The sequence below is a fragment of the Pseudonaja textilis genome, chromosome 2 (assembly GCF_049901715.1).
Source record: "Pseudonaja textilis isolate UNSWEBS1 chromosome 2, rPseTex1.2, whole genome shotgun sequence".
NCBI classification, from domain to species: Eukaryota; Metazoa; Chordata; class Lepidosauria; order Squamata; family Elapidae; genus Pseudonaja; species Pseudonaja textilis.
Window position 1 is genome coordinate 140398730 of NC_141991.1, and position 23510 is coordinate 140422239.

The 23510-nt window shown below is 41.3% G+C and overlaps 1 protein-coding gene across 10 annotated transcripts in view; it reads right to left on the reverse strand.

Moving 5' to 3' along the window:
- Positions 1 to 15621, reverse strand: part of HDAC7 (histone deacetylase 7) — a 224155-nt gene extending 208534 nt beyond the window's left edge. For 2 of the 10 annotated variants that reach the window (XM_087925519.1, XM_026713785.2), the window contains exon 1: positions 15192 to 15610. In XM_087925519.1, coding sequence (XP_087781645.1) covers positions 15192 to 15210 — 19 coding nt within the window. In that variant the 5' untranslated portion in view covers positions 15211 to 15610. Of the gene's footprint in view, positions 1 to 14248; positions 14794 to 15191 lie in introns of those variants that run through there. The other 8 variants (XM_087925512.1, XM_087925510.1, XM_087925516.1 and 5 more) reach the window with 8 other exon arrangements.
- Positions 15622 to 23510: the final 7889 nt, after the last annotated feature.

Sequence of the window (23510 nt, forward strand, 5' to 3'; positions counted from 1 at the left end):
CTTGTATCCTTATGATTTATATTGACTGTTTCCTATATGATTTGATTGTTGATTGTACCCTATGACTATCATTAAGTGTTGTACATTATGATTCTTGATTCTTAACGAATGTATCTTTTCTTTATGTATACTGAGAGTATTTACATCAAGACAAATTCCTTGTGTGTCCAATCACACTTGGCCAATAAAAGAATTCTACTCTATTCTACAATGCTCCATATGTTATGATAATTACCAGGTGGATACTCAGTTCTACCATAATTGTGGTCAATCAAGTCTTCTTGGAAAAATAGAGAAGGAACCAGCTAGTTTGCCAGCCTTAATTGCACCCATATCACACACGGTATTCCCAGCTAATGGTAAGAACAGCACTGTTCGGTTTTGGAACTTTTTAGGCAGGATGCCACAAACACAACCAAAGCTCAATTTTCCCCCAAACATGCTCATATTATAGTAGACAAACTAGGATACAACTAAGGCAGAATATCAGCAGATAGCCAGAATCTGCAAAGACGAAGTCAGGAAAGCAAAGACTCAGAATGAACAAAGACTTGCAACAAAAGTCAAAGATAATTAAAAAAGCTTCTTCCAACATATAAATAACAAGAAAAAAATCAAGGAAACAGTCGGTCCACTAAAGAGAAAAGATGGCAAGGAAGTAACAGGCAACAGAGAGAAAGCAGAACTGCTTAACTCATTCTTTGCCTCTGTCTTCATGCAAAAAGAAACTATAGCTCAACCCACCAAAAACATAACTGTAAAAGACAGACCAGAAATAAAAGTTAAAATAAGCAAAAAAATAGTAAGAGAACACCTGTCTGATCTTGATGAAAACAAATCACCAGGGCCTGATGGATTACATCCCAGAGTTTTAAAGGAGCTGGCAGAGGTCATCTCAGAACCGCTGCACCATATCTTTCAAAAATCCTGGAGCACTGGGAACTACCAGAGGATTGGAAAAGAGCTGATGTGGTTCCCATCTTCAAAAAAGGAAAAAAAAAAACAGACCCAGGAAACTATAGACCAATCAGCCTAACATCAATACCCGGGAAGATACTGGAAAAGATAATAAAAAAACAGATCTATTTTCTAAAAACATCTAGAAACAAGTAAAGTAATAACTAGCAGTCAGCACGGGTTTGTTAAAAACAGATCGTGCCAAACCAATCTTATTTCATTCTTCAACACAGTGACTAAATTAGTAGACCAGCAAAATACTGTGGACATAATATATTTAGATTTCAGCAAGGCATTGGACAAAGTAGACTACAACCTACTTCTTAGTAAGCTAGAAAAAGTGGAATAGATAGCACCACCAATAGATAGCACCACCACTAGCAACTGGCTGGCAAACCGTACTCAATGAGTAGTCCTTAAGTCTACATGGAGGGAAGTAAGCAGTGGAGTGCCACAAGGTTCCGTCTTAAGCCCAGTACTCTTCAATATCTTCATTAACTACTTAGATGGGGGAATAGAAGGGGAACTTACCAAATTTGTAGATGATACTAAGCTGGCAGGAATAGCTAACACACCCAAGAAGATAGGTTCAAAAGCCAGATGGAACTTGACGGACTAGAACACTGGGCCATATCTAACAAAATGAAATTCAGTGTAGAGAAAAGTAAAGTCCTACACTTAGGCAAGAAAAACCAAAAGTACACATATAGACTGGGTGAAACCAGGCTCAATAGCAGTAACTTTGAGAGGGATCTTGGAGTCTTAGTGGACAACCAGCTAAATATGAGCCAGCAGTGTGCAGCAGCCGCCAAAAAAGCTAATGCAATCTTAAGTTGTATTAACAGAGGGATACAGTCAAGATCAAGGGAAGTACTAATACTACTCTATAAAGCCTTAGTAAGACCACACCTAGAGTACTGCATCCAGTTTTGGTCACCACATTATAAAAAAGATGTTGAGACTCTAGAAAAAGTACAGAGAAGAGCAACCAGGGTGATTAGGGGACTGGAGGCTAAAACATACAACGAACAGTTGCAGGAACTGGGCTTGGCTAGCCTAGTAAAGAGAAGGACCAGTGGAGACATGATAGCAGTCTTCCAATATTTGAGGAATTGCCACAGGGAGGAAGGGGTCAAACTATTTTCTAAAGCTCCTGTAGGCCAGACAAGGAATAATGGATGGAAACTGAACAAGGAGAGATTTAACCTGGAAACAAGGAGAAACTTTCTGACAGTGAGAACAATCAACCAATGGAACAGCTTGCCCTCGGAAGTTGTGGGAGCGCCATCAGTTGAGACCTTCAGGAAGAAGGATTTCTAGTCTGGCAGAGGCAGTCGACTGAGGAATGTTCTCCTATATCAAAGCTATGGATGCAAGGATCTATTAGATGAGTGGATTTCTTGTTTAATGTGCTAGATTTCTAAGTTTATCAAACACCTTCACACACTTTGATACTTTGTATTCTTGGGGGATTGCACTGGGTGATATTTCTCAACAGATCTGAGCAACAAGCAACATACATAGCAACATGCATAGGTTTGCCATGCCTTGCAGAAAGTCATTTGGGACAAGCCTATGCTCTGCCATATTTTTTCTGATGACTTCAGATATGTCCAGATTGTCAACTAAAACGGCGTAGGCTTCAAGTGGCTATTAAAGATGGGTTACCGCTTTTAAGAAAGATCCATGTGAGCTGGTGAACAAACATGCACTAAGCAGTATTTATACTGATCGAGAGAGGTGCTGGATGCAAGCCAAAGAACCACGATGAAGACCAAGAGAGGATGAAAAGCAACAAGGGACAATAACTAACCAATGCAGAGGGCATGGTTAGGGTGCCAGAAGATGATGAAAGAGAAGATCAAAGATTTCATCAAGCAGAAAAAAAGCCAGCTGCTGTTTTGACTGAAGCAACAAGGAAACTGCCACCGTTCTCTGTAAGCCTCTTCCCAACTCTAAATTAGGAAACAGGCAGAGTTAGAAATAGAATAGTGCATGCATGTTAAGCTCACTTCATAATCTGCAACCATATGCTTAGTGAGACTTCAGTTGCTTCTGTTTTGAATACAGAAACAAAAGTGCTCTTAGCAAGGCAAGTTTAAATATCAAGCTGTGGACAGAGATGAAGGAAGGAGAGCTGAAATGACTGTGGCAAATATTTATTTGATTACTTTGCTATTATTTATTAAAGAATGTTACTGGGAAACTGAAACCAACAATGTTGACCAAAAAATAAAAGAAAACCCCTCAGCAATTTGGTTGCTTGGTTGCCTCATTGTTGAGGAAGGAGAGTAAAAAGAAGGGGAGTCTTGGGCTGAATGTCAATGAAATCCTCATAATTCATTCACACACAGACCAGGATGAATCAAAACCCTGGCCATGTCAGTTAGAGGAGACAAGCGATATTTCATGCAATGAGTAACTGCAAACTAAGGTTTATTGCTAAATGTACTCATAATGTTCTTATCAGTGGTGTACTTCCAGCCTCTTCTCAGCTACACACCCACTTTTCACATCATTTTAGGTATACACTTTTAAACATTCTTTGTGGATTTGAGTGGATGGCAATCACTATTCCTTTCCTCCCCCCACCTCCCCCCTCCTTCTTGGTTCTTTGCTGGTCTAATCCAGTCCTTTTCTGGAGATATATTTACAAAACCACAGGGAAAGTGCAACACAGCCGTATGCTCTGATTTCCAAACTTCCTCAACACCCAGAAATTCTAACGTCGTGTTAGTTTGTTTCAGGCTATCCTCTTCAGCACAACTACCACTGGCATTAGTAGCAGTCTGTTTTACCCCTTCTCTGACATTGTCAACATAGTAAGTTTCAAAGTAGTCTCTTTTGTATAGCTATCAATGACACAGTAATTACTCTCTAATTAATCTCCTCTACAGATTGTCAGTCCTATTTCATATAAAAAAAAACAGCTTGTCTTTTTTTTTCCTCCACAGTGTGGGCAACAGGCTTCTGAATTAGCTGCTTCCCTGCTAATATTTGATCGTGCAAAAGGAGTGCTACCCTTCTTTGAAAATAATAAGAAAATTTCTGCATTCAAGTAGTATGAAATATAAGTAAAACAGAATAAGTATATCAGAAGCCCACTATGAAATGTATAAAGAGCAACACTAAAGTTGATATTTTGTGCAACACCCAAGTTGAGCAATTAACTTTACATTTTTGAAAAAGAAAAAGAAAAAAATGTGTTGAAACACATGCTTTCCTCCTGAAAAATCCAAATGTGGACACTTAACCTCCCAGCCTTCTTGTTTTTAGAAAGGTTGCTGCTTCTCTTTCAAATTATACTTGTACTTTATTTTAGGGGAGAAAAAAAATGCCAAAAAACCAGAGCAGGAATATTGCCAAAGGGTCATTTCTTGTTTTGGGATACCCTTAATTTTATCCCCCCTTCCCTATTTTTATGTAAATCCCACTCCTCGTGATTGATTTGCAAACCCATTATAAAGATTTATTGATGGCACTCTTAAACGGAGATCTAGAACACTGCTGTTAGTCTTCTTTTCTGATTCACGGGACAGGGTTCTAGAGCAAATTTACCCATGGGGGAACAATGCACAATGATTCTGGCAGCGGAATATGATGGGCTAGTGCTGACTTTCCTACTGATTACTGATGAACGACAACTCCCAGCATTCCTCACCACTGGCTGTCAAGTTCTTGTTGCTGTGTTAAACATAGCAGAAGCTACACAGCATGTTAAAAATCGTTAATGCACATTAGATTGAGGCCACAGTTGACTGCCATCTGCCAAACCAAGGAGGCAGCCTAATGTTATGCCTTCTGCATTTGAATGTGTCGCCCCACCTTTTCCATGGTTAACAGATGCTCTGTTTTATTTTATTTTTTACCCAGTGTAATCTGGCAATTCGCTATTGTCTTCTTGAGCATTTCTGCCCTGAGAAATCTTAACTCCCAGTGTTGCTACTGTACTGGCCAGTTATGCCAAAAGTTAATTGAGTCATTTGTATCCTAACCAATAAATTTTTTTAAAAAAAGGGTCGTATCCATAGTTTACCTTATCAAGTTTCCTACTTTAAAAAAATTAGATTTTAAAGACATGAATTAGCTGGAAGAAGAGGAATTGTGCATTTCAATAGTTCAGGCTATTCACCAATTGAGTATTATCTTTATTATTGCTTTCAAGGTTGTTTTCGAAAATACATGAAAAGTCACTGATGGCTTTACAGTAGATTTTCCGCAACATTCTGCAAAATTTATTTCTCATATAGCTGTTCTCTCCCCACACACTTTTTCCTCCTGTATCTGCTGATTCTTATCCCAATTATCGGTACTTTGGGTATCGATATCCAAATACAAAACACGTGCACTCCATCAGTTATGAAAAGCCCACACAAGAAAGAGAGAAAAAGAAATGCTTACCTTTTCCATTAACTCCCACCCTTAGTAACAATAAATAAAAGTTCTTTTGCCTTTCCCCACTGAGTGGTCAGACACATTTTACTCAGGGCAAAAAGAGATTTACATATGGGAATATCTTCCAGTATGTCTGACACAAGAGGATTTTACAACTGTCATTTATGCAATAACATCTGACTGTTGTCAGCCTGAAGTCACTAATAAAAATCACAGCTCAAACGAATTTCTGGTTTTGTCCATGTAAAAGAAAAAAGAAATGGAGGTGCTTGGTGATAAGAACAGCAGTCTAGTGAGTCAGCCCCAAGATATAGATAACTATTGGAGTTACAGAGGCATCTGATCTAGGTGACAGAGAAGCTAGTTTTAGAGCTGCAAATCTCAACCTTTCTCCCTATTTTGTCTCATTAGCAAACTGTATTATCCAGCAAACAATGCACTAAGGAGCCGATGGGATGGGGAGGGCAAGCCAAAAGACACAGCACCTTGGTCAGCAACTTCTCTATAGTTTTCCCTGCCCTTTGGGAACACCTTTCCCCAGAGATCTGGCAAACCCCACCCTCCTGGAAGCCTAAGAAAGCTGGCTCTTCCCACAAGCCTCGAGACAGCTGGAATCTGGTGTACCTATTTATGGGAGAGTGCTGCTGTGGGGCACCATAAGTTTTTATGGAGTTTTATATGAGTTCTCTTATTTGGATTTTTTGTTTGTTAGCTTTATTATTTTGTATAGGCTGCCCAGAGTTTTTATTACAATATGGGCTATAGAGAAGTTGCTGACCAAGGTGCTCTGTCATTTGGCTTGCCCTCCCTATCTCATGGGCTTGTTAGCAGGGGTGGGATTCTACCAGTTCGCTCCTATTCACTAGAACTGGTTGTTAACATTCTAAGCAGTTTGGAGAACCAATTGTTAGAAGAAATTACTGGCCTAATCCTGTAAGGAAGGCAGGAAGGAAACATTCTGGTGTTGCTTACAGAAAGTGTCTCTCTGTTAACCCTTATTACATTCTTGGCAGGACTGGACTTCCTGTCTCAGGAACTTCTCTGGAGTTTTTTCCCCCTCCTTTGCTGGTACTTTGCTTGTGTGGAGTGACCATTCAAAGTTACAATGGCACTGAAAAAAGTGACTTATGACCATTTTTCACACTTACGACTGTTGCAGCATCCCCACAGTCATGAGAGGCCAGGCGAGGAGATGTGTGCCTCAATGTGAGTGATGTTGAGTTGACAGGGGTAGGATTCAAATTTTTTAGCAACCGGTTCTGTGGGCGTGGCTTAGTTGGTGGGCATGGCTTGGTGGTCATGTGACTGGCTGGGCGTGGCCAACTCTATGTCAATCACATCGAGGCACACATCGAGGCATCTAGTCCTGCCAAGAATGTAATAAGGGTTAACGGAGAGGCAGCAACACCAGAATGTTTCCTTCCTGCCTTCCTTACAGGATTAGACCAGTAATTTCTTCTAACAACCGGTTCTCCGAACTGCTTAGAATGTTAACAACCGGTCCTAGCGAATAGGTGCAAACCTGTAGAATCCCATCCCTGGCTGTAAGTAGTATTAGATTCTGTGGTCCCTCCATGGGACTTACCTGATTTGAGACCTGAACCACATGTCATTTCCTTTTAGCATATGCAGGGTATTTGTTTGAAACAGTCCATTGATTGTGATGTAAAATAAACAGGCTTTACTATCAGTACTTGAATGATAGACTTGGGGAAATTGCTTCTTTGTGTCAGTCGTTACAACATACAACACCAAACAATAAAAATGCAGACCACAAAAGCTGATTTGTTTGAAAAGATCCACTGCAGTTTAATAACATATTAAATTATTGGGTTTTTTTAAGGGTTTGTCTAGAAGAATAATAATGAGAAATCTGATACTGTAGATTCTGGGAATGCCACATGGGATAGGGTTTTCCAGATCCAAAGAGCTACCACAAAAAGGCAATTTAAAGACAGCCCCTTTCCATATTTCAGCTGAGGAGGGCAACCAGGGTTAGCCTCTAATAATGATGTTAGGATTTAGGAATATTACAAACCTACATAAGAACAGACTATGAACTGAGAAGCCAGCGGAGACTGCAACAATGGTTCTAATCAGTAGCGACATTTCTGGACTGCCTTTGGGCGCAGCCCCACAAACACTATACTGGAATTTATTTTTTTGTTTCCCACCTTTATTATGCTTACCAATAACCCAAGTTAGTGAGCATATCCATACACTTTCCTCCTCCTATTTTCCTCACAACAACCACCTAGTGAGGTAGATTGGGCTGAGGGAGAGGGACTGACTCAAAGTCACCAGCTGTTGACTTTCTTGGCTAAGGCTGGACTTGAACTCATGGCTTCCCACTTTCTAGCCTGGTGCCTTAATCACTAGATCAAACTGGCTCTTTTGAAGTTCAGCCAGGTGCTTACCTGCACAAATTAACCATCACCTCTGTTTTGTCAGGACTGAGCTTCAGGTTACTGGCCCTAATCCAGTCCATTACCACACCCAGGCACTGATTAAGCAGCACTTCCACTCCCTTACCTATATTTGATCAAAAAGAGAGATAAGAGTTCTGTGTCATCGGCATATTGATAGCACTTTCTTCTACATCTCTGAATTAATCTCAGTCAACGGCTTCATGTAGATATAGACAAGTATGGGGAAATCAGGAATAACACTGAAGATCCTCACAGTGTGAACACCAGGGTTGGGTAGAAGTCATCTAGTGCCACCTTTTGGAGACAGCCAAGCAGGTATGTATGAATTGCACCTACACTTAGCTCAATCATACATTTCAGAAAAAAATGCCACAATTACAGAAAAATATTGAAAGCGACCACAAGAAGTTCAGAAAAGTTAGCTAACTTTACAAATTGTTTCCTGTGTGAGATTATCCCACAGAGGGATCGCAAACTTCTATACCAAAACCAGATCTTAACCCAGACATGATAAACTGCAATCCTGGATCTGTTATCATCTATTTAAACACATTGGCTAGCGACAGAATTTCAGGAACAGTATTTCAAACCAAATGAATCCAATTGTTACTTTTCAGGGGTGGTCTCATTTATACATCTTTCAACCGAGGTGAAACTGATCCTTCTTTTACAAAGAATAATCTTCTGGATCCAGCTGAGCACCTAGATCCAATAAGCCACGAGGAGGTTGAGAACCAAGTAAATACAGGGTTAGTTGCAATCTACCAAGCCTATTACCAGTGGTGGGATTCAAACAATTTTTTTACTACCGGTTCTGTGGACATGGCTTGGTGGGTGTGGCAGGGGAAGGATATTGTAAAATCTCCAGTCAGAGGTGGTTTTTGGCGGTTCTCCGAACTACTCAAAATTTCTGCTGCTGATTCTCCAGGACTGTTCACAAGCTGCTGAATACCACCTCTGCCTATTACCAACACTTTTGCTCCTTTACAAGCAACAGTGATCTTTTAAAAACTTATCAAATAATGTTTACAAAATCAAAACTACGGATTTAAGCTGTGAGGAATATTTTTCCTACTGAGTCCAGAACCCAGAAGGTACAATTCACATTTCGCCTCTGGGGTCAGTAACAGAATAGTTCTCTATGAAAGTGGGGGTTGGCTCAGAGACTGTCAGCTGGCGACCTTCGGTGAGCTGTATCTTTCACCTCAAATGAAACCACTGTGACTTTAGAAAGCTGACCTGAAGACATTTTTAAAAAGTATATTACTAATATACACATAGTCTTTGAACAAAGACTCACCAGATTCTACAGATTTAAATGGCACTGGGCGATTCTAATATGTCTGCTTGCTTTTCTATTTTAAAACTCAAGACCAATTTTGGTAAAACTCTGTTATTTTTCAAACAATTGTTTAAATACTAAAAAAAAAGGGGGGGGGAGTCAAGAAATGCTCTTCCATTATGACCAACTCCCACCCCCATCAAAGGCCTTTTGACACGTCACTGATGAGATTCTCATAGGTCTCCATTCAGTACTCAATAACAGGGTTTCGGAATGTCAGCATTTCCTGGAGTTTGGGTTTCCATCCTAACATGGAGCAGGGCTGGAATAAATATTTGGCACTGGGCACCGTCTTATCAACAGGCACATAAATTGACGGAAGTTCAGAGAGGAGCAGGAGAAGCAATCAAGCAGCTGGAAGGCCTGAGATAGGAGTAGAGATTAAAGAGTGGACACTGAAGGGGGAGCACAGCTTCCAGAGCGGCGGGGTGTGTGTGTGTGTGCATGTTATTCTGCTGCTGTAAAAGATGATAAAAATACAGCATTTTAAAGACCAATTAGTATGCCAAGACATGATCTTTCATGGCCTAGACTTCACTTCTTCACATGAAGTTCACAGAAATTTCTTCTACTCCCAATCCACGTGTATTTAATGTGTCACAACACTTTTCCTTATTTTGAATGGACAGGGTGGCTATGAAGGTGTTTTGCTAACAAAGGAATTTGTTTTAAAACCAGGCGGTCACTAATTGAAGTCAAGGCTGTATATGGCTCCTGAATTCTCTGGTGTTTCCTCCAGAATCTCTCCCAAATATAACAGAAAGGGATGATTAGTGACAGCAATCCTATTAAATGGTCTGCATAAATATAAATGAAACGTAACTGAAATTAAATTATTTCATATTTTGACCTTAGTAACACTGTGCCCTCTACTGTTAGAGAAAATAGTTGTATCTTTCTTGTTTTAAAAATGTAATAAAATAAAATTTCAAAATTGATAAAAGAAATTAAAATGTCTCTCTCTCCCCCTGTCTCTCTCTATCACATGCAGAGAGAGAGAAGGGGTGAGAGAAAGAGGGAGAGACAGGGGGGCGTTTCTGGTTTTGCCAATATTCAACTGTATTTTATTTCAAGCCAAGACCAGCATAAGGTAACATTTAAAACTGAACAAAGAATCCTTCCAAATACAACAATTGGTGTATACAAACTTTCAGCAAGATAAATTGAACGTTCAAGTTATAGGAAAAATTATTAAAATCCTTATGGGGTGAATTCAATTATGATTAATCTTACGTGGAAAGTATTAAAGTGATTGTTTCTATGAGGTTTGGGATCCATCCTCCAGAGTTAAAGAAGCAGCTTTCCAGTTACCACAAAAAATAACCCCTTGTGGGACCTTAGGCTGACTGAAGGTGCAACTTCATGGCATAGCCAATCAGGTGACAGGTTTCAAGATTCCTCCAGGTCAAATTGTAAATGTTAACACAAAAGCTGTGGTTTGGCGGAACCACTCAAAACCCAGCTCTGCATAGGCAGCTATACTAAGCCTGAGCAACTATAGAAGGCCAAAGATGCTTCAGTGTATGAATTACATCAATGCTTCACACAACCAGCTCAGTCTAGGTCATCTTCACCTTTTCTAGTTAAAACCTTCATTGGATTCAATCATCAGATGGATCAGGGGTCTTCAAACTTGACAGCTTTAAGACTTGTGGGCTTCAACTCCCAGAATTCCTCTTCCAGTCATGTTAGCTCAGGAACTCTGGGAGTTGAAGTCCACAAGTCTTAAACTATCTACCCTTGAGATAGATGGATGGATGGATGGATAGAAAGATGCTTATTTGCCATCGTCTAAATCTAAAACAAGCCACTGGGGAAAGCAGAATGTCTTTTAGGCTGCACACAAAAAGGGGAGAGGAAAGACACTGATGAGGAAGGTATCTTCATGTTTGGACAAGACCAAGCAATCAGGATGTTGCTGAATACCTTGTCAGACTATGTACATGTAAGAGCTATACAAAGAGAAAGCTTTTTTTCTGGATTCTGCCCCAGCCTCAAAGATATTCTGCACATATTTGGAAGAAACCCATTTTTGAATCAGCAGGAGCAGCTTATCTGAACAGAATTTGGAATGCTAGAAAAATCTTTAGAAGTTCACTCACTTTCTTCACTAGTTTTTGATTTTATCAACCACTCTGCAAAAGCACAAGAAATGGACTTAGACTGAGGCAGCCCTGTTCCCTTCAGTTTCTATAGCTCCATTTTATCAACATAAAGCACATTAAAGCAGCTCACCAGGGTTTCAGGGACGTCTCTTTCCCAGCCCTACCTAGAATGATGGGGCACCGTAGTAGGGATTTTCATCTGGAAAGAGGATTATAGAACATCTGGAGAAGTGGCACAAGTTTGGGGAAGGCAGCTTTAGTGGATATCTAGAGGGCTGTAGCTTCCTCTTTGCCCCCACTTTCTTTCCTGTGCTAAGAACACTTTAAGAACACCAAACATTCATTACCAAACAGCAGTAAGAAAGTACATTGTATATACCGTAAATAGCATTTGTTTTGTTTGTTCTCAGCTAGCCATTCAATCTATTTATAAGATAGAGGAAAGAGAAGATTGTGACCATAACTAAAGTTCCCTTTTTTCTGAATATTGCCTTCTTTGTAGCATGCTTCCCCTGTAAGCAGATCTGTCTGCTCCCCCACCCTGCCAACAACTTCAGGAACACAACAAGAACAAGCCTTTCTGGAGCCCACCAGGAAACACACAGCCAAGAGAGAAGTAAACACCATTCTCTTTTGGTCCCGTTTCCTTTCCACAAAGCTGATCTCACCCCGAATCTGCTAAATTGCTGGAATCTCAAGCAAACTTCTCTGTTGCATTCAGCTCATCCATATCTATCCAACTTAATTCTTATTCATCATCTGATGCCTGGAGGAAGGCAAGTTGCCTGGAAGACGGGCAACCACAGCTGACTTCCTCCGTCAAGTTGCATTAAGTTTGCTGCATTTTCTCTTAGCTTAAAAACAAGCTAGCAAAATTATCAGACAACAGCTTTCCTTCTTGATTTTTATGGCAAGGGCTTCCTGGCTCATCTTGAAAAAAATCAATGGTTTTACTATATTATTATAGTTTTTATTATTAATCTTTAAATATTCTGGTTTTAGTTTAGAATTTTAGATGCTAGACTTAAAATGAATGCACACCACCCTATAAAAACATTTCATTTGAGGAGCAGCATACGACATTCTTAAAATGAAAAATGTGCAAAATGCTTTCCATAGTAGCTCAATCCTACTTAGCTTTGTGTGTGTAGGTGTATATTCACATTTACACACACACACATTCGTAAATACAGTCCAGTTCATAGGAGATTCTTTCCTCTCGGTATACAGAGGCAAGTTGCAATCTACACCCGGATGGATCTCCTGCTGAATTCAGTGAAACTTACTGTGGATCAGGTATGCAAAGTTTGCCCTATACCGAATTAAGCAAAACTTCAAAGTACTTTTATATGCAGCTCTGGATTTTAAAAGGCTTTTATGAAATGTGAATAGCGGCAAACTATCCATACCTGGTGCAATCCCATAGCAGGGGCTAGATGGCATCCATGTGCAAAAAGATCAGTTCAGGTAGAGTGGAATTGGCAGACTGCATTATATGGACAACAGGGACTGCGCACACACACACACACACACACACACACACACCATTCTAGGGGACAAAGTATTTATAGGCTTACCTTCTATGTATGCTAGAAGGTTTAATTAAATTCCATGGGCATGAAACCTTTCTCTCCCCCAAAAAAAAAAACCCTGTCTCTTCTGAAAACTGATCTGCCTTTCCAACTACCTTGTATTCAACCAGTGTAATTTAGAATAGAACAGAGAGGGGAAACAGAACATTCAGAAGACAAAGTGGGCATCTATTCTCCAGAAAGGCTTATATGAATGAAAGATTTATGTGAATGTGTATGGGGGGATTAACCGTTGCTAAGGGTGAATGTGTCACTTATTTATTCCAGGTGATTTTGCCAAACTATCCATCTTCATAAAGTATGTTAGCTGGGAATGCTGGGGATTGTAGTCCCATCACTCAGGGATGGCACTTTTTAAAAGTCTAATATTGAAAGATATCAAAGATCCATCATTAGGTGGTTGTTAAGTGCATACTGTAGTAGTTTGGTATCTGGTCATTTGTATTTACCCCATGTAGTGTATGCGCCATTAGGAGGGAAATATATTGAGGGAAAAGTCTCAGTAAATGTTGTTTTAAAGAAACCAAAGGAATTCATCGAATTCAGATCCCCCCTCCTCTATTTTCAAATAGTAGTTTAGAATTTTTAGATTAATAACAAATACAAGGATATATGTTCCATGTCAACTAACCAGCAATCAATTTGTTCATATTCGATTTAAAAACTTCTCAAACTTAATTTTAAAAAGTGAAATGGGTAAAAGTTTCAGAGCTTAGCATTCATATATTTCCCTCCCTTACTCCCAATGTCTGAATGTGCACATTCATTTCAGTTCTGCCATGATCCTTACAGCTCCAGGACACAGGAATAAATTGGACTCAGCAGCCAATCCAAGGGAAACTTAATTGTTTTAATCAGTCCACACACCCCTTATGTTCACCAAAATGTAAACAAAGGAGGCCTTCCTTTTTCACTTGCATATAGAGCAGCCCTTTTCAATAATTCCAAAGAACCCAAACTCCTGACCCTCTCAATCTAACTCAGAATCTCTTTTACCAACTGAATTTTTAAAAACTTCAAAAAGCCCAAAGCTTTTCTTCCGCAACATCCTCAAGAGAATACAAGTCATCACTTGGTCGTGAGCAGCAGATAAAGAGATTAGCTGACGGGATGTCCAATAAGTGAATGTGTGTGTCGGGATTAACCGTTGCTAAGGGTAAAAATTTCTTCAGAAAAGGAGGTCGCACGAAGGAGGAGGAAGCAGCAGCAGCAGCAGCAGCAGCAGCAATGCCAAAATAGAGCCGATTTTGCTGCAAAAACAAAGCGCGGTCTCAGTCCGCCCAACCCAGATACAAGTACGCGGCTATCAAAGGCGCAGTCCCCGGTCGCAATCTTAGACATTGCTGCTGCTGGGAGGGGGGAAACCCCGACACTGAGTGCAGTGGGTTTACTTCTGAGTAAGCATATGCATCAGAGCCAGGCACTTACTGGTTACCTTCAGAAGTTAGGGACTTCCTGCCTTTTCAGCCCGAGGTTCTCTGCTAAAAGGTTTCTTCTTGAGACCCCACCTCTGATTGCGTCTTATCTCGGCTCTCCAGCGCCTCTTGCGATTGGGCAAGTAAGGAAAAGGAGCGGCGGCGGCGGCGGCGGGGAAGGACGCTGGGCGGCGCAGCGCCTATTTCGCAGACCGTTCCACTGAGGCGCGGGAGCGAAGCCGGCTGGCTCCCAAGAGAAAAAGGAAGGGACACTCAACACTGACTCTCCGGCCGGTGCGCCTGCCTGTCACATCTCAGGTGAAGGCAGACCGGCCACTTCAAGAAGCGTTGGTGAAGCGGAAGCGGAACCTTGAGCTAAACGGTCCGTTCTTTCCTGTGTGTGGCAGCCCTCAGGGTGCTGCTCCTCAGTGCCGAAGGAGGCATGGACTACAGCAGGGACTTTACGTTGATCGGGGCCAATGTATTGGCACTGCTGGTTTAAGCAATCCCAGAGCAGGGCGGGATTAAAGCCACCAACCCTCCGGGATAATTGGCCCTGAAGTGGGCACAGCGAGGGGATCGAACCCCACCCAGCCCTATCCCACAGGCCACGCTGCTTTCCCTCTCTAAGCGGGGTGGGGGGGGGAGTGCTAAGCGAACAGCTTTCCACCGCCGAGCCTTTCGGCGTGCGTCTGTCTGCGGCCGGGGAGAGAACGAGGAAGCCCCAAAGAAACCCAAAAGCAGCGATCCCCAAACTTGGCAACTTTAAAGCCTTGTGGATTTCAACTCCCATAATTCTCCAGCTAGCATAGCTGCCCAAGAGCGACCGTCCCCAACGACACCGACACGCACTCGCATACACGCGCCTTTAAAAAAAAAAAAAGGAGCGGCGGCCACCTGAGCTTCGCTCATCCGTCTCATGCCGCCCGTAACCCCCGCGCGAGATCCTAACTCACCGCCGTTGCGCCCATTCATCCAGGGCCCTTCAGTCGAACCCTCGAGGATCGCGTGGCATCGCTCGCCCGCCAGCTGCTCCGCCGCTTCCTTCTTCGGCCCCCCGCCCCGCTTCGCCTTGGTTTGTTGTGTGCGTTGCGTGCGCGCGTGTGTGTGTTTTGCGTTTGAGAGAGAGAGAGAGAGAGAGTGGCAGTTACTTTCTTAAGCCGCAAGTCTGGTTGTGAAAATGTGGGTGAGAGAGAGGGGGTGGCGGTGGCGGCGGTGGTGTGTGTGTTTGTGTGTGTGTGAGAGAGAGAGAGAGAAAGCAGGAGGGGAAGGGCTGCGAGAAAGAAAGCCCCCTCCCCCGAGACCGTGCAGAATGACAATAGAAGGAAACGCTTTATCAAACTTGGAAAGAGCAGCCTGCCAGCTAGCCGAGCCTACCCTGGGAACAAGGGGGCGGAGGGCTGCCGCTTAAGAGCCAGTGAGGAGAGGGAGGGAGACGTCCTGCAGGAGGCAAGAAAGGGAGCCAAGGTGCTGGGGTTCCCTCCCTTGGCAGCGGACGGCCGTCTCTCCCTCCCTCCTTCCCTCCCGCGCAAGGCCCATGTCACCCACCCGCCGGCCAACTTTTGTGTGTTGAGAAATCTCCACGCAGCCCTGCCTTCCCTCGACCACCGCCCTCCCCCCGCCCCCCGCTCAATTAAAACAAATAAATACATAAATACGAACAAACGGTTGGGCCCGTTTCTTTTTAAAACTAGGGCGATGGAACAGTGGGAGAGCATCAGAATTTAAGCGGCTTTTCTCCCAGACGCCCTTCTCCTTTCTCTCTCCCCCCCACCCCCTATTCCATCCTTCCAAGATCTTGTGAGTCAAGCATTAGCAATGTGTTACCGTAATGTTACCAATCTGGTATGTAGAACTGGAGAGGGTTTAGCTAATGAAACACATGCGCTTAGTCAATGCTGGTGTGTGTGTGTGTGTGTGTGTGTGTGTGTGTGTGTGTGTATGAGAGTGGGGGGAGTGAAATGTTCCATAAGGGCAGTCAAGATCTACGGGAGAGAGGAGCAGACCCTAGGCAAAACTAAAAGATATTTATGTCTGGAATACTTGGTGGAATAAGCATATTGGTGGTGTTCCAGCCATTGCCTTCTGAAATTGTGGGTGCTTCATCACTGGAGGTTTTTTTAAAAAGAGGCTGGACACCCACTTGTCTGAAATGGTTTAGGGTCTCCTGCTTGAGCAGGGGTTTGGATAGATGACCTACAAGGTCCCTTCCAGCTCTATTCTGATTCCCATTGAAAGCCTTAGCCTGTGAAACTATAGGTTTATACACAAGTGCAAGTGGCTATTTCAACACACACACACACACATACACACACACACACACCCCTATACACCTATATATGCTCAAGCAGGAGATATATCTTTATCTATATATATATCTGCCTGCCTGCCTGCCTGCCTGCCTGCCTGCCTATCTATCTATCTATCTATCTATCTATCTATCTATCTATCTATCTATCTATCTATCTATCTATCAGAGAGAAATTATATAATGCCTTAAACTATATCGTGGGTGATTTACTTGGGCATTATCTGGGATGTGAAATAGCCACAGCATGCTGGGGGGCTACAGCCAGGGGTCAGATCTGCAGCTTTTCAAACAGGATATCATTCAATGGGATACCATGAACCTGAAAAGTCCAGGGGATAAAACTTGCACAACTCATCCCTCCATATTGCAGGATTCTCATTGAGATGTTTAAAGTCTGTTCCAATATATTTTGCCTATAAATATTCCATCTGGTGAAGTGACAGGAACAGGAGGAATGCTACTGAGTCCTGCCGTATGAGTCCATCAAGTCTACATATTATCCTGTTGGAACACTGTACTTTCCACCTCAGGAGAAGCATCTGTTCTCTCCTCTCCCTCAAAACTCTCATGGGTATCTTTGATTTTTTTTAAAAAAAGGGAAGAAGGGGAAGAATTATCCCAGAATTCTTGCTTCTACAAATGTAAACAAATCTATTTATAATTCATTATAGCTCACATTTTTGACATATTTACAAAGTATTTTGTATCATTACTCACTTCCCAAAATATTCTGGGAAAGAAAGTCCCATGGAATGACACATTGGACAAATTGGGAAACCTACTAGCCTCTGGGGAAGTGTAAATAGCCCTAAGGCAAGAGTTTAGGTATACAATCACTGCAGCTAGATTGGCAGTCTTTATCATTCAATTTAAAAAAAGGTTTGACTCTCATATTCATTTGTTTTTATCAACTGGGGATATTCAAGTTTTATAGAGCTAGAATTTAGGGCAGGGATTAACAGCTTGGGTATACTTTTTGTAACACTTAAAGTAATTCAATATTAAGTAACACCACTGAATATTGGGGTTATATATTCTATGTGGTTTGTTAGATTCGCCGTCTTGTTCTTTTCCTCCCTGTTGTAGAGTGATTCTTATTTTCTCAGAGTGGTTCCTAAATAAATGAATATATAAAGTTTTAACAATAATAAGAACTAATACAAATGAAACAGAAAATGACAAGAGAAATAAAAGAAAAAGCTAAAAGTGCAATAAGAAAAAGAAGAAGAAACTAGAAAGAAAGAGAACAATATAAAGAAAGACATAAAGTTATAAAGAAGTGGCTTCCAATATTCTTCGCAGCAGCTCAAATATATTTTAACCTGCCTTTAAAGTTAAGGTACAACACGACTTTCTTCTTTCCATAATCTATCTCATCATCAAAACCATGAATCACAAGTTTGTTTGTTTGTTTTTTACACGGGCATTCTAGTCACCAATAAATATATTGTGCTTTCTGTAATAAAAAAATAATAAGTTTGTCCATCTCAAAAAGTTCTGTCAATTTCATCAAGCATTCTTCTATGGTGGGTAATACTGATTCTTTCCACCTTTCAGTATTGTTCTAAGGTGGCAGCAAATTCAACAAATTTCGACTTTATTTTCCAGTTTCCAGGATTGTACCTCTTGCAGATAATATCAGCTACATATAAGAAGGGGGAACCCTGTGTATAAAGCTTTAAAGCATAACCACAATCCATCATTAGGTTCCCAAGGGAAATAAGAGAAATACTGGAATAAAAATTGTTGTGAGTGGATTTACTCAAGAATTTGTGACTGTTTCTTGTAACCCAGAATAGTTTTTAGACCCACTAAATGAAGGACATGTCAGTGCAGCCTGTTGTTCATTGTGACTACTGCCAAGAGCATCATATACATTTCATCTTAATACTATGATGGTTGCTTGTACCTCTCATCCCATTTTTGCAATCCTCAGACTTTTGACATGTAGTGGTGAAGCATGGTTTTCACTGACTATGTACAATTTTTGAGGCAAAAAAAATATATAAATGTATAAAGTTACTGCTGGGAGTTTGTTTGCATCAATTCTCTTTGTCTCCAAACTGGCCTCCAAATACTACATACATTTCAATGATGTCATCATGTGACTGGCCCACCCTTTAAAAACCCTCAAAGATTTTTTTTTTTAGTGCAAATGTAATCTTCAGCAGCAAAAAGTTTAAATTCTGGATTAGATCATTTTTATGTGTCTAAATTTAGGCTGTAATAATAAAGACAACTCAAATCAAGCTGAATTCCTGATGATTTTTGGATGCTATCCATGTTCTTTTCTTGATGGACTTTGCCATTGTCTTTTCAATGATGTTCTTTTAACTTCTGACCCTAGCTTATGTCCCTGGGGTTTCCTAGTGGTCTCCCATCCAAAGACTACAGTAAAAAAAAGTTTTAAAATGGTGCTGGAAACAAAATTATAGCCAGCAAGATCATTTCAGGGGTATCACAATGAGCCTCATCTCACCAGTCCCAGTTCATAGTACATCAGCAATATTGTAGCCGTCTTTGTGTAAACTCTAATACACAGTTAATAAAACCATGGCTTGCAGATGAACCCAATTACAACACACATTGTGTGTGTGTGTGTGTGTGTATTTTCTTGGCCTAGATAATCATAACTAGCCAACCACATTTTAGTCTAGTGTTTATGGCAATGTTGACCTCAAAGCAGTCTTCAAAGACAATCCTACATACAATAAATTTCAGTGATCTAATCTGGAGGTTATCAGAGTCTGGGTAATCGCAGGCTCTCTCTTCTCTGGAAGAGTTTTTTGCAGCTGACTCAGCAGCAGGAGTTGATGAAAAGATGCTTGGTGCCACAGATGTCACTTGTTGACAAAGTCCGTTGGAAGTGGGACTGAGACAGTTAGCGATAAGTTAGAGAGAGCTGCCGAGTTAGGAATGAGAGGCCAAAGGTAGTTATTTACGGAGAACAAAGAGCAATTAGTGGAATCAGGGGAGCAGGGATAAGGAAGGGGCTGAGGACAAGATGAAGAGGAGTGATGTTAAACCAGATGATTGGATTAAATTCCTATTTATTATTTTGCTATTATGATTCAAATCATCATTTGTTCTCCAATCTCTCGGCGTGTGGATGTATTTATCTGGTCTAGGTGGGTTACAAGATTTATCAATCCCAACCAGGCGGGGTGTCCACTGCTAAAGATAATAAAAGAAGGATCCTGCAATTCATAGTCAATGCATGAGTTATTAGAGAAGTTTATCCCACATTGTGGGGAGAAGGAGCATTGTCAGGACACCTAGGTATGTCATAACCAGGTGGACAGAGCTTTCTGCACTAAACTTAACAGGACCAAAGGATGGGATGCTTAACCTGGAATTCCTGTCTCCCGCAGGGATCATTCAGGAAGGAAAGAAGCATGAAAACCAGGTTCTCACGGGGCCCTCCGCCACGCGGATGAGGGATGATGGTGACTTTTGCGGGAAATGAAAAGAGTCACCTTCCACTGTCAGGCAACCCACTGACCTCACATTGGGTCCACTAGGAAGCATTTTGCCAAGATCACCTCCTCTTACTTAAGGTTGGCCAGGAACTGGATGCCTCCAGGAAGAGGACCACAAGCAGAGCTTCAGATGAAAGCGGTGGGATTCTCTTTCTTGTTCCCCATCAAATGGCACTCAATGCTATCCTGCTCCACCATGGAGGTTCCATTTAGCCACCCTCAAAGCCATTGTTCCTGTTGAGTCTTTTGCTAAGAGCCTGGAAGGGTGAGGGTTTTTTTTTTTTTTTTAAATATACCCCCCTCCCCAAGCAGGTCAGAGCTTCTCGTGGGAAAAGGGCAGTGCAGAAAAGCCTATTCAGGCCCAGAAACTCCAGTGCTAAATATGGAGCCTCCCATCCTCCCCCTCCTTTGCTCCGCTCTGCCCTCCTGCCCGGGCTGCCTTAACTTAGATGAATGAGGCTTTGAGCATCCGTATGAATGCGGCATGGAAGAAGAAGCCGTATATTGCTTTTCACCCCAGGGGGATTCCCTTATCAAGAGCCTTTTTTTTGTTGTTGTTGTCAGAAAAGTGGGAGAGAAAGAGGGCTGAACAAAGCTGCCATTTGCTTCTGCTTGGGGTGAAGACGAAACCTTTCCCCGGCCTTTCATTGCCAGTCTTTTCCCACTCCTACTTATCTTACCTTCCCCAAGATCAGGTGCCTCATAGCATCAAAAAGGGAATTGTGTGTTTGGGAGAAGGGATTTAACTCCTCCTGCCCCCGACCGCCCTTATTTCATCTCTTCAACCGCGGGCAGGTAAAAGGCTGAGATAGAACTTCCTTTTAAAGATGAAAGCCACTGTTTATATGTTAAAGTGAGAAGAAGATGCTGGAATACTACCTTAGCTGGGGCTGAGCAGAAGGGACAAGCAGAGAGAAACAGTATTTTGCTAAAATGAAGCTTTGGAAGTCATATTGTGGTGGAATAACACCCTTGTGCATTGTGCTAACTGATCCAACTCTACTTGTGACCAAGAGTTTTAGGCTATCAGATGCATCCACCAGGGTGCCATCAGGAATGGGCATTAAATATATAGTCTTCAATTAGCAACCACAACTGAGAGGGCAACATGGTTGTTAAGTGAAGTGGCTGCTAAGTGAAACCTCCATTATGCTTGCAATCTTATCTCAGCTTTCCTTTGTTTTATAGACCTGCAAAGGTTATAAATGCGAGGACTGGTCACAAACTTACTTCTCCATCACTGTTGTAACTGTCAGTCACTGGATGAGGTTGCCACTAAACGAGGACAGTCTGTAATAGTTATGATATGAACTCTGCTAAAGAAGCAGTTATGGACAATTAGTAGCAACGGTACCAGAATGTAGTGACAGCAATGTATGGGGAAATGTCCAAAAAATCTCCACGGACATGATTGTGGCCTGAACGCTACAAATAACCATGGTTCTAGTGGAGTGTAACTGTGATTCTATCAATAGCAGCTAAAGTAGAAGCATGGAGCCTGGAATAGTTCTAATGCCATTTGCAATGGTGGAAATGAAATACATTCATATCACAATGTAAGAATGGTACTTGTGTATTGGTATGATGGACAAGTGCCCCAACACAAGCTTTGTCTCTTAATTTTAGTACAATAGTGCAATGCAAGAATGAAAGGCATGAGTTAGTACTGTGACATCACAATACTCATTTTGCATCATCATGGCTACCTGTAGATTACAATGGTGAAGAAGGCAGCACTGTATAATATTTTGTTAAGAAAGAGGTCATAGGTCAAAGATAATGCTTCTCTATCTGTGGCAGAACTTAGATAGTCAGTGAGGGTATAAAAATCTCCTGAAAATTGTAACTTAGAATGGTACAACTTTATATGAAGTAGAAAGGCTTGCAAATCTCCCAAAGAAATCGAGAGATTATAAACTGAATTATATAAAGAAACTTTCAAGGGAAATTCAGCACTGGGAGTCAACACATATCCTGGCTGAAAAATCTCTGTACATAGTTTGGCAAAAAATCAGTGTCCTTGTTTTAAACATAACATCAAATGAACACGTACCACTGACGGTCACCAACCCCCAGGAGGGGCCAGCATTAAAAAAAAGTAAATCCATGGTTTATTGGTTTGATAACTCATTTGCAGCCTCCAAAATTTACATATACTTTGTTTCTGCCACAGAGAACAAAAGTCATCACAGGGTAATATTTCTAGAGATGGCGGGACTCAACATTTGAATTTGTTTTGCATTTTGGAGCTTTAGCTTTTCTAAAACGTAGAAGAGGAAATATAAGTCCAGTACAAGTATTCCTCATCTTACAACCACAATGGAGCCCATTTCTGTTGCTAAGCGAGATAGTTGTTAATTGAGTTTTGCCCCATTTTATGACCTTTTTTTGCCACCGTTGTTAAGTGATTCATTGCAACTGTTAAATTAGTAACCTGGTTGTTAAGTGAGTCTGGCTTTCCCATTGACACTGTTTGTCCAACAGTCACAAAAGGGGATCATATGATCCTGGGACACTGCATCCGTCGTAAATATGAGTCAGTTTCCAAGTGTCTGAATTTTGATCACGTGACTATGGGGATGCTGCAACCGTCGTAAGTGTGAAAAGTGGTCATAAGCCACTTTTTTCAATGCTGTTGAACTTTGAACAGTCACTAAACGAATTGTACATCGAAGATTATCTATAGTCCTGAACAAACTATTTTTTTAACCTTTACATTAAGAAATACACATACCCATCTCAAATCACCCCACTAATATTGAGAGATTTCCCAAGAAATCTCAAGAGCTCAGTTCTAGAGACCACAAAACTGATGCTGGGAAGCCACATGTATTCACACAGCATACAGTAGGTTTAGCCATATAGTATGCTGTGCAAAACCCAACCACTGTGGATTATTTAATAAACCGTGGCTAAATAAATCTGTGGTTGAAAGCAATAAACAACAGCCAGCCTGCTTGCCTAAAACAACATGGTATGGACACAGTTTCCTCTCCTTCTTCTATCAAGGGCCTTATTTCCTCAGAAGGAACCTGCCAATATATGTCAACTGTGGACACAGATGAAATAAGCAGTGGGTGGGACCCAGCTACCCCTATTTTACTTCAGTCAGATCATTAGAGTACAAGTCCCTAAACCCAGGAGAAACAAACTAGAATAGCAAAGAATGAAACATATTTGCTAAGGTAAAATGTCAAACTGCTTTATTACATAAGAACACATTGATATTGCCATCCCTCATGTTAAGCATACAAGTTCCATGATGCATCACTGCACATTCCCCTCCCACCAGGTATAAAAAGTACTTACTTTTGGCTTTGAACCTCCCTCTCGTCTTCCCCCTGGAAGAATGATGTACCTAAGAGAGAACATAGACATAATGTAAGTTTATATTTCTACAATAAAAGAATTACTCTGACCATAAACATTTTTTAAAGTTAATTTTGGCTAGATCCATTAAAGGTTATTAACAAATTGGTAGCAGA